Below are 12,724 nucleotides of genomic sequence, written 5' to 3' on the forward strand. Positions count from 1 at the left end.
AAAGTCGGAATTTTTTAAATTCTATTTTAAAAGAAAATTGTAAATAAGACTATCTTAATTATACTTCTGAGACTTCGATCCGACAATATGTCCATCCATACCAAAATAAACAATGCGTAAGTCACGTAGAGGCGAGAAATACAGACACACGATAAATGGTTACACACTTGTTCAATAAATTACCATCATATGTTTTATACATATTAATTTAAAAACTAGTGATCGTTATAGGAAGACGCAATCGACCCTTTAAAGGACACTCCTACGCTTTAGCAAGAAAAAAAAAAAAAATCGTAAACAGTGTTTTTTTTTAATCTCCGTATCAATTCAACTATCATGTGTATGCGTTTCTAGCCTATATGTAACTTTAAATAAATACCCTGACTTGTTTTTTTTTTTAAATTAATAATCGAATATTTATTGAAATAAAAAAAAATGATGAAAACTAAAGTGTTTTAACTAATATATATTAAAAGATGAGGAATAAAAGTTACATATAACTTTATCATATTATCAGCTCAATAAGGTGTTTTTCTGATGAAAAGAATTTAGCTTCGAAATGCTATGGCCTAAAAAGTTTTTCTTCTATCCTTTTCTTCCATTATTGAACTTGTAAAGTTTTATGTAACTTCTTCCTCAAATTGCTCCCCTTCGCCGTGTAAAGCTGTTATTATCTTGATAGGTTCTTATATATATAAATATATCTTTCTGTAAGCCCTCCATCGACGAACACAAGTAAATATTGTCTTTCTTGGTCGGTCATTCTATAAGAGTATGAAGCAAAGTTAGACACAAGGTCAGTTTTTAAGGGGGTCCAGTTCTCATAGGGAAGGGGGGGGGAGGCTGGACTGTAAAAAAATCAGTCCAGTTACACATCCTCCCACGAACGAAGGTGCCCCAGAGGAAAGGCAATAAATATTTTGGCTTGTTAATTATGTCTTTTCGGTTTGTTTATTAGAAATGTAGAGCAAGTTTTTTTTTTTTTAATATTAAATTTCTAGAGAAAATTAATTATTGATATTAAACGGATTAAAAAATCGATTTAAAAAAGGTTGTGCAGTGTGCACCCCCCCCCGATGTTTTAAAAAACAAAAAAATAACATGTAAACATTCAGTTGTTTGCTACAAGTAGAACGGACTGTTAGTCGCCCGACTTATACACAAATATTTGTTACTATAAGCAAAGTTCTGTGGGTTTTCTCGTGTGTACACATACACGATATATATATATATATATAACACGGATAAACCCACAGAAAACTTTGCTTATAGTAACAAATATTTGTGTATCAGCCGGTTCTACTTGTGGCAAGACAACTAGTTTATATCTTGCAAGTTGGAGTAACGCGGTAACTTTTTTTAACCGGATTAATTATTATTCAAAAATGTCGGTGAAACAAGATTGAAAAAAAAAAAAATAAATAAATAAATAAATAAAATTTAAAAAAAAAAAAAAAGGCTCATCCCCCGTCTCTCTCTGTATCGGAAAATAAGGGAAAAACGGTACCCAAATAAAATATAGGATTATTTTAAATGAAAGAAAGAATGAAACAGTTTATTTTATTTATTTATTTTTTGAGCCTAGGTGGGTAGTAAAAAGATTCTTTACCTTTTGGACTGCACGTCAGGATTATCCACCACATAATTTGTATCCTTTAGAGGTAGAGCCATAAGTGTACACCGATGTAGCATTTGTAGATCCCGAATTGAGGGGTTGGCTCGTAGATAAATCTACGTCTATCGACTGCTGAAGTGCGCGCAAATAGAACGTTTTTCTTGCTGTTGCCCCCTTTTTTTTTTCTTTTTAATATTATTGTTAATATTGTTGGTGTTGGAATTTGTTTTCTATGTTTACGACATTGTACGACTTTTTTCCGCTACTCTTGTCGCCGAGTTCGTCTTTGTAAAAGGAACCATTCCCCTCTCTCGGAGTGATGTTACTTTATAGAGAAACTTCCTGCCATTTCGTTCACTCGCAGACTCAAGAAAGGAGAATGGAAAGACGGGGGAAAACGAAAGAGAAGAGATGTGGAATGTAAGTGGGTGGGGGTCTTTACAGTGTGGTGTAATTCCTTCACACCGGAGAAGTGAGAAGAAAAAGGGATGTGTGTGTACACGCGTGCGTGTAGTCTCTCTCTCTCTCTCTCTCTCTCTCTCTCTCTCTCTCTCTCTCTCTCTCTCTCTCTGTTGCTTTAAGTGGGAGTGCTTGTTGGGCCGCCGCCACTGCCGCCGCCCGCTACTGCTGATTGAGCAGCACGGCCAGGAACGTTCCCACGTACACATCGACGGGTAGCTTTTGTTTGGTAATTTTATATCATTGTTGTTATTTACTCGCCCAGTGATCCCTTATTAGCAACAACAGGTGGTGTTCCCTGGAGTCTGAGTGACAAGTCTCCCCAGATGTTCGTTACTTTCGATTGCCGTTGGAAAAATCACTATCACTTTGCATTCTCGCAACAACAGCTTACCATAGAATTATTGCTGACAACGATCGTTGACTCTTGAATTTGCGACAATAAGCCCACCTCCACCAACCTCCACTCTTCTCCGTGACCTTTCAATGGAGGTCTGGACGGTGCTCTTTCTCCTAGATCCTTCACGATCACTTCTGTAGTAATAGCATCGTTTGATGCCTATTACTATTTTAACAATTATTATTTTTACTCACTAGGAGTACTCACAGGTCATCAAAAATTGCCCGTTGACAACAACCGGTCGTAATCTCTGGAGTCCGGGTCTTCTCAGATTACCAGTACTCTTCACCTTTCTTGATAATTTTTGCAAACGAATTTGCGTTATCGCAACGGTCGTCTGCCATTAATTTATCGCTTGCAATGACTATGGGCCTTTACTGGAATCTTGGTGGCAATAATTTGCGTCGAATGCACGCATGTTCGCCTGTGTTGTACTTCGATTATGTTACGTACGAGATGCGAGATTAGTTTCTATCGACGGTTGGTCTTTGATACAGCAGGGATGCGCTAGGGGCACAACTGAATCATAGTGTTTGATGTTAAACTTTAATCCATAATATATGTTCAACAAGCATCTATTTACTTTATTTACTTTCTAAGCATACTGAAGATTTCAACTAAAAGATAATTAGTTCTTTTGTTTTTAATTACTCCAGACAAAGCATGAAGCCACTTGCTGCAAGGAGCTAACAAGAACGAAAGCCGATTATCGCAAAGACAGCAAATACCTATTGACTTTAGTCTTGCAAAAAAAAAAAAAAAAAAAAAAAAAATCAAGACTGTAGGTAGGAGGAAAAAGTTTAAAGATTTTTTTTAAAAATTCAATTTGAATAAAAATTTAAAATTAACTTATCATTTATTTGTGTCTCTCTAAAAGCAAACTTTCACACGCGCTCCTGTTGTATCAAAGAATAGCCCCCCCCCCTCAAACTCCACAATTGCTTTCAACGCCTTCGTAGCCTCGTTTTCATGTACATCAAAATTGTAGTACACGCATGCACCTGTTGGGTTTCTCGTTGTTTTTATAATAGTAGTAATTAAATAAACAGTGTTTACTTTGCGACATTAAACTAAGAAAAGGACATACTTATCCGTTTTACGATCCTATCTCCAGCAACTTCGAGTCGGCATCTTCCGGTAGGTTACATAAGTAGCCGGAATATGCCAACACAAATACTACCAAACGATTAATTCAAAACGCAGCGCCCCCTGACACATGTTAAGACCTTTTATTATATTTTATTTAATAATTACTGTCTCTATAATATGCAGTTTTATGGCTAAGATCTTCAGAATTCACACGATATCAATATAGTTACGAGTTCAAATACAAGAGTTTCTTGGTCCAAATAAATCACAGAAAACGCGAAAGAACATTTTGACCCATAAAGATTACAGTCGGAAATAACTCATACACAATCCACTATGACTGTAATTCCTACAGCCACGTACATAGAAAACGGAGCCATAAAACCTGGCAGTGATAGGGGAGAAGAAAGAAGCAACCTTAGTGGAAGTTAGTGTCCCTAACGATGCTGGCTTAAACAGAGCTGAAAGGGGAAAAATAACGAAATACCAACGTCTTATGCAGGATATGAAAAAAAAAAAACTGGAATTTAAGATCTCCATCATTCCAGTTACTATAGGAGCAACTGGACTCGTGAAAAATAATTTAAAAAAGTACCTGGAAAATATACCCGGTGAACCAAGTACAAAAGAGATTCAGATAATTGTACTTAAAGGGGTGATCAGAATCTTAAGACCTCTTGGTTGGAATATCTGAGTTAGCGAATGAATGTTTAGCGTCCAGCAGGATGCGCCATCCTCAGTTTGGACAAACTAATAAAAAAAAAAAAAAAAAAAAAAAAAAAAAAAAAAAGAAAGCGATAGCAAAATACCAAGGTCTTATGTACAACATGAAAAGAAACTGGAAACTTGGGAAGATCTCCGTCATTCCAATAATTATAAGAGCAATCGAACTCCTGGAAAGAATTAAAAAAAAAAGAAAAAAAAAAAAACCCTGGCAAATATACTAAGTGAACTAAATGCAAGAGAGATATAAGCAATTGCACTTAAAGCGACGATTATAATATTAAAAAGTGGAACAAAATAATATTGGGGGGGGGATACTACATACAATCAGGAGAAGCAATACTTTGGCTTATCCTTATGTTAGCTTGTTGGATACAGCATGCAATACTAAAGCTTTCTAAAAATTACGATCATCTTAGATGGTGGGGATCCTGGTCAACGTTTTATGTCCACTGATAAGATGACTTATGACTTCAAGTGGTTGTATGATCTACCTCAAACGACACGAATATCTATATACATTCCAACAAAATCGGTTGAACTTTCGGGAGTTTCAGAGAGAGACGAGACTTTGGACTCTTGGTTAATAGACTGTATTTTGTTGGAAACGATGATAGCCTTGATTTACAAGTCAGCCGTTCCATAAAAGACACGTATCATTCTGACTTCTCCAAATAAAACAGTTGTTTTGAATTGGAGTCGTTGTTCTGCTTAAAGGGAGAATTCATTTTGTTATAACAGGGCCAGAAATGACACGAGTGGCAGAAGTAAACACAGAATTGGAACGAACACACACTAGTATGTTTTTTTTTTTTTTTTTTTTTTTTTTGTAAATACATTTTTTTATGATCATTTGATTCTCGGAATTAAAATACCAACATGGAATTAAAATTCAACACTGCATTTGAAAAGGAGAAAGATATTTTTAGTTTGAAACTACAACTCAAAATAGATTTCTTGTTTGCAAGATACCTGTTTGTTTTTTTGTTTTTCACCTTAATTATTAATAGGATGTGTTTACTGTTTAGTTATTCAATCGTAAACATTCAATATTGTTTTGCTCTTGTTAGCTCGCAGTAAGAAAAAACAAAAAGATATTTTCATAACTGGTTCCTTGAAAGTGTTTATTCTCCCATGAGAAAAACAACAAAAAAAATCCAGGTTTTTTTCAAAAATCATAGCAAAAATGTTGACGTGCATAGCACAGCACAAAATTAAAAACCATAAATAATGGCTAGCAGGGCTTTACGGGATCATGGATGACAAAATATAAGTTAAACAGATGTGTGCAACATCTTTTAAAACCTAAACCTCTCTCCCTCTCTCTACATCCTTAGTCATATTTCTTTTTACCCCCCCCCCGCGCCTTTACTGATCTCGTCTGTTTTTCAATACAAGATGAAAAAGTAATAAGGCTGTTAACTGGCTGACCTAGTTTCAGTGTTGTTTTCAGAACAACTAATAAGAAATTAAATATTTTTATTCACACTCTTCTACACTAATTTTGTACCTGGTGAAATGAATCTTACAGCATAAAAAAAAAAAATCTTTTATACCATAACCTTTATCAGAAATTTGGATTCATTTTAGGTAGTATCTTTAACATGTTATGGAGCATGGTAAACTACTTGAATGCATAATTGATTTGACTGCAGGCAACTCATTAGATCAGACTGCATGAAGAGCAGACGCAAAACGTTACCTTGTGTTGGCCACCCTGAAGTTGGAGACAATCGCAACATTTGAAATACTAAAACCAAATAATGGTGATAATAACCAGATTAGAATCATAGTTAATGCGATGTAAGATTTTTTTTTAAGTGCATATTTGGTAGAAGTTGTGGGGTCTACATACTCGTACCTACAACAATTTCGAAATTCTCCTTGAAGTGAAAGAATAGTCTACGTTACTATTTAAGACTATAGATAGAAGTAGGGAATGTCGGTTTATCTCTAATGAAAGTGTTTCAAACGAACTGCAACACATTTATTTGCAGACTGTTATCGCCTTCTTCATAGTTGTTTTTTTTTTCACCAGGTTTCGTTCAACTCATCCTTTGGCCTTCAAGTGGTTAACCGAGATGGGTTAGGAATGCCGAGTCTCATAACTGTATCCCCAGTAATTAGTGCCTTCCATAGTAGTTGTCTCACCCCGTTTTGCCCAGCTAATCCTCTGGCCTGCTTTGGGCAGGATTAAAACTGGTATCTTTAAGCCAAAGGATTAGCTGGGCAGAACGTGGTGAGACAACAACAACTATGGAAGGCAGTAATTAATGAGTACGGTTACAAAACTCAGCATCCCTATCCCATCACGGTTAATCACCTGAAGAAGGCCAGAGGATGAGTTGGCTGAAACGTGGTGAAACAACATCTATGAAGATGAGGAAAACTGTCCGCAAATAAATAAATATACAAATTACTCATCTCAAAGGATTCAAAACATATATTAATATGATAGCGTGAGTGTTTTTGTGTGTCACGCTTACATGTTTTTTTTTCTTCCGAGTGACTTGTTTAATTGTTATGACCTTCCATTTCTTGTAATAAATAATTTTACCAAGAATTCTTCATAAGTTTTGGTTTCGGTTATAGTTGACGGAACTGAAGTTTATATATATATATATATATATATATATTTCTGCTGAATAATAAAAACTAATTGTAAACTTCTATTTTACAGCTTTGTTCTTACTATTATATATATATATATATATATATTTTTTTTTTTTTTTTTCTTCATAAGTTTTAGTTTCGGTTTTGATTCAAGCTGAAGCACCCAAGTCATATGGATATATTTTTTATTTTTGCAAATCGCAACTTTATAATATATAAAAATCGATAGAAAATTGACTATAATAATATATACAAAATCTGCATAAATTAATATTTAAGCATATTTTACTACTGGGTTACGCCAGGCATCTCTGCTAGCTTAAATACTTTTGCAGTTTTAACAAAAGAGCTACAATAATATCAGGGATCTACATTTACGCTGAATATCTACAGAATGCCAACATCAATATATTACATATGAACTAGTTCCCTGTGGAATTTCCACAGGTACTGCTAGTATGTATATATATATATATATAACTTCAACACATTTTCCTCTTGATATTAGGAAGAATAATTGAAACAATGCTGAGTTTTGTTTTCTTTAGATGCAAATAAAAAATATATTAATAAAAAAACCCAAAAAACAGTTTTATTCCAAAGTTAAAAAAAGAAAAAAAAAATATATTTTACTAATAAGGCCTAGTCATCAAGGTTAACAGCGACTCAAAAGAGATTGAGATAGCTTGTAAGCTGAATGGGGAATATTATGAGAGGATTGAAAATTATGAATCATGAACAAATGATTCATTATGAGAACGATTTATGACAAACCTTTGTTGACATCGGATTTGAAGATGGCTATGTTATAGCTCATGAGGAAACAATCCCATGGCAATATCTTCCCCAGATGGAAAAATCTTATGAAAAATAAAATTCATGAAAATTATTTTCAGTGTTTGGTACACGGATGAATAAATGAAAGTTGTTTGCAGTTGCAGCAATAAGAAGAGTTCTTGCTGCAAATGTCTTACCAAGAGGAAGTAAAGATTGAAGTTCAGTCGAGCACCTTTCATATAACTTTTCATAATACAATAATAAAAAAGATATTGCTCAATCTTTAACATATGCAAAAACAAAAACGAAATTGAATCAATTATTTGATCAGAACAGACTTTTTAACTCAAGAAATCCATTTCTAAATAGAAAAATTCAAAGGATCTTGGAAAAGAAGAAGAAAGCTTTAACATCTTTGTACAGTAACCATTTTAGATGTAGGGGTGGCAACAGTTTAACTACAAATCTCTCCCAACACCATCCCTTCCAGATTTTGCAATATATGCTAAAATGGGAAACAGGAAAGGGGATAAATGAAGAAGGAGGGGAAATAACAGGGAAGGGGTTGGCTAAATGATCCAAAGACTTACCAGAAGAAGAAAGAAAAAATAACAAAATCATTTAATTCAGGAACCAGTCACTTCCACTCTTTCTTAGAAACGGCTGGAACTTTTCAAACATTAAGACAGGTCACTGCAGAAAACTCAAAAGCTTAGTGACACACACACATACACACAGCTTAATGCACAAAGTGAAATGAAAAGTAAAAATATAGGTCATAAATATATCTAGTCATCGTGTGAGATTTTAAAAGTTAAACCTAAATAGCAATGAAGCTGACATAGCAAACATTTCTTATTGCTGCACCAATTAACTGACAATAATATACTTCATTACAGGTTATTGTAAAAATTATGTAGGCCCGCCTGGATAATTGGGAAAACGGAAACTTTTTCAATTATAACCAAACAAGGCCGATAACCATTAGTCGCATGCTCTCGTGTAATGAATGAATGCGTGAATGTAGGATTGACATGAAATTCTTAAAGATAAACTAAAATGACCGAAAAATGGGCTGAAATGACTTAAATAAATAAAAAGTAAATGACTTAGAATGACTTTGATGAACTTAAGGATGAATTGAATGACCTTAAGAATGACTTGAATGCTTAAAAAATAACTGGAATCCTTCAAAAATAACTTGAATGGCTTTGAGACTGACTGGTTGTAAAGTGGGTGATCATTTTACATTAAAAAATGCAGAAAAGTGATCCCCCACTTTATATCACAAAGTTACAAACATAAGTACAGCATGTAAGAACAGATACTACACTTTGATCCTGGCTAAAAGGACAAGAAAAGCTTAAAAAGCTAAGAACAGCATCTATTAACAGACCTTTGATCTTAACCAAAAAGGCCGAGCACAAAAGTGTTATCGATAGACCGACGGAGTGACTTATAAAGTCACTTGCATGCGACTAAAAAGCAAAATCATAGAGGGAAATAATTCAGTTCTATTGAACATAAAGAATTGTCCCCCTTACAAATTTTTAAATTTTTTTTCAATTCTTAAAAATGTAAAAACAAGTAAAACTTAAAATGATTTCACTGCATCCCGAGCAACACCAGGTAAGTACAGTTAGTTGTAAATAAAATACAACCAAGAACAAAGGTGAAGGTCAGTGGCTAAACAATCTTACTTTTCATGAGATTTGTTGCTCCAGTCAAACAATCTCAATAAGCAAAACAATTCATCCATTCCAGTCACCATAATAAGGAATTGTCCATTTTCTTCCATAGGGCCAAGTATAATAGAATTCCTTTCCAAATCTAAACACTCATAAAACCGATATATAACATTAAAAGAATGGATTACCTAAAATCATCCGCGCCACAAGACACTCGTCTGTCATCAGTTACACTTTCCAGCAAAGTCAAGACTCATTTATAAACCTGGGTAAAAGTTTATAACATTCCTTAGTGAATCAGAAAAACAGGTGACTTGAAGTCCGCAGCTAACAGTGTCCAATAAAAAAAAAAAAATTCATTACACTCGATTATTTTTTTTTATTACAAAATGAGTCACCACTTATTAAGGCCTAGAGGCCACTTAAGGATAAGGATTAACGAGTATACAATAATCAATTAGATAATATAATCATTAGCAATATAAATTTGGTAGATTACTTAAGGGGACGGCTCATCAAGAATTTGTTTACGTTGGACTTTAAGACAACCATATTGTGGTCAGCAGGAAAGCAGTCAAGAGTTCCACAGGCGTGCAGTTCTAAGAAAGAAGCTTTGTTCATGGAATCTACATTTAGGTTTAGGCACAGATAAAGAGTGCGGAAAATTATTGATAGTGTTTTCAGCTAGACGAGTGTTTCTTGTGAAAGTTTGGCGAGAGGGGAATAAAAAATGTTATTGTTTCATTGTTTTGTTTGATTTTGTTTTTTCTTTTAGAAAAATAGAATAATTTTTTATCCAACACTGTTTTTTGTGGACTTGGAGTCACCTATTGTCCTGATTCCCCCATCCAATATTCCTAAATGCAGAAGTATTGTGAAATATAGAAAATGAAGCTTGGGTTAATCTTTGGAAGCTTCTTTACTTTTGCACCCCCATCTCCCACATTTCAATTTTTTTTATTAGTCCTTGTTTTGATGAGCAAGGTTTCTGACAAAAGGGAAATGGTTCTAGTTTTCTAGTTTGGTTATTGTTTTAAGTGGACGGTATATATTTTCATAATATCCATCATCATTCAATTGTTAATCCATCCATCTCTGTAACATTTATCCTCAAATTGCTTTTAGCCTTAATAAGTAGTGGCATTTTGGTTAAAAAAGGAAAAATACTTTTTTTTTTAAATAATAATAAAAAAAAAAAAAGGTCGAAGAACCAACCAAGCTCAACATTGCTTAATTCTGGTGATTTTGATAGAAATCAGTATGTTTAGTGATTCAGCTCCTGACCCACTTAGAATTAGGCCAATCCTACCAGAAGAGCGAACTCTGGCCTCTAAACTCCTAAGGAATCCACAATAATAAACAACAACAACAACAAACCATTTAAACAAATACTTAGTTTCATGCTTGAATAAATATTTAGAGAGTAACTTGACCTGGTGGTTGGGGAGGCTAGATGATTCACAAAGACTTTAAGAATTCCCAAGGGGAAGAATGGACAGACTAAATAAAAGTTGGATGAAAGGTACAAATTCTGAAACACACTGTAGCCATAACTAAAATAAAGACAATGGTCAAACAGTGTAAATAATGTCAATCAATTACAACAAGGACGAACATTTGTTAAACTCATCATAGTAAGAAAAGGGTGTTCTTTTAAATAAATCTAGGCAGAAAAAAGTACAATAGGACCTATTTCATTGGAGAAATGGTTTAGGAAGAAAAATATAAATTGTTTCTTCATTTGGTAATACGTCTAATCCTTTCTTTATAGAAAAGTGAAAATTGTGTGAGGACAACTCTCTCTTGATTTACAGATTTTAAATTTGGTATATAAGGCATGTGAAAAACTTTTTAATCTGTTTTCATTCAGAAAAGAGGGCTGCTAAGAGGTCAAAATTGAAAAATTGGTATTTGGGGGAGGAGATCACCGGATTTTTATTTGTCAACTGTTATTATTCATCAGACTACTGTTCTCATCTTCAGTGCGATTTTCACAACGTTTTGGTCGATATAATCTCCGCTCTTCTTCAGGTGTATCTTTAAGAACTCCTGAATGTTTCTGTTGAATTCAGGAATTTGGACGGAATTTCGAGCGGAACCCTTTATTTACTTCACAGGGGTAGCATGCTCTTGTTCCATCAGCCATGACTGGATAGAGGTGCTAAGTAATTTGCAAATGTATATTTCGATCGCCCACACTGAGGATTGAACCTTCAACCTTCAGTGTGGGCAAACAAAATATACACCCTCGTGAAGTAAATAAAGGGTTCCGCTGAAAATTCCATCCAAATTCCCGAGTTCAACAAGATACACCTGATGAAAGTCGGAGGTTATTTCGGCCGAAACGTTGTGAAAATCACACCCGACATGAGAACAGTAGTCCGATGAATAATAATATATATAACCAATCCTCATCTCAAAAATTCAGAACTGTTTCACGTTTGCACATGCATGAATTGTTCACATGGCAGCTTCCTTATATTAAGAATAAGTAGGTTCGGAAACACTTTTTAAAGATCGTGTCAAGCTGGTCTAATGGTTATCATACTTGACTCACTGTCTTTAGGTTTTGGTTTCGATCTCAGCTTGATTGTTATTTGTTTTTTTTTACTTACAAGAAGTGAACCGTTTAGAAAAAACAATACTCGTATGCACATATCTTTCCGTTTTTTTTTTTTTTTAACTCCCCCCCTTTTTTTTTTAGGAATTTACATTATGTTTATACCAGGCAATCTCGGGTACATCTGCTAGTAATATATAAAATTATGCTAGCTGAATTTTAAAAGTTGGACCTAAATAGTATTTAGGCTGACCAGAAAAAAAAAAAAAAAAAAACTGATTCTGACTAGCTAGTTTTCATTTGTTTTTGTAGTAACATTGGCGATAAACTTAGATACTGTATATTTCAGCATATAAAGCGACCGTCAAATAAGACGAGGTACAAACTTGAAGCAAATTTTAATAAATGTATCATATCTGCTGTATAAGACGACTGCTTAATCATGAAACTGTTTGTTTAGCCTAAGCTAGAAATTGCAACACCTGGTATCTTATGTAATATTGGTTTTTAAAGATGATTTAACTTTAAGGATCATCTTATATGTTGAAATATACGGTACTTTGTCAATTTTTTAAAAAATTACTTTGCAGTTTGCTCATATAAAGACATCCTTAAACACACAGAATGAAAACTCAGCTAAGGGGGTTAACTCTTTTAGTAAGAGAATGCATTGCTTATTTGTCTGTTTCCTGTTTCGGTTTATAGAATATAGTAATATTCATGAAACAAATTTGAACCATAATGATTAGTCACAAAGTAGGTTATGCAGGAGATTTTTGGCAAATGAACAATATGAATAA

The 12,724-nt window shown here is 34.0% G+C and overlaps 1 protein-coding gene across 2 annotated transcripts in view; it reads right to left on the reverse strand.

Moving 5' to 3' along the window:
* Positions 1-12,724, reverse strand: part of LOC145280125 (cytohesin-1-like) — a 340,097-nt gene that overhangs the window by 154,149 nt on the left and 173,224 nt on the right. Inside the window, exon 1 of one of the 2 annotated variants that reach the window (XM_080131885.1) lies at positions 1,610-2,145. The exons of the other annotated variant lie outside the window; for it this stretch is intronic. Within the exon in view, the coding sequence (XP_079988011.1) occupies positions 1,610-1,692 (83 nt within the window). The 5' untranslated portion in view covers positions 1,693-2,145. Of the gene's footprint in view, positions 1-1,609; positions 2,146-12,724 lie in introns of those variants that run through there. 2 annotated transcript variants of the gene reach the window in all.

Source organism: Euprymna scolopes, chromosome 7 (assembly GCF_053919585.1).
Source record: "Euprymna scolopes isolate OS-2025 chromosome 7, ASM5391958v1, whole genome shotgun sequence".
Lineage (NCBI taxonomy): Eukaryota > Metazoa > Mollusca > Cephalopoda > Sepiida > Sepiolidae > Euprymna > Euprymna scolopes.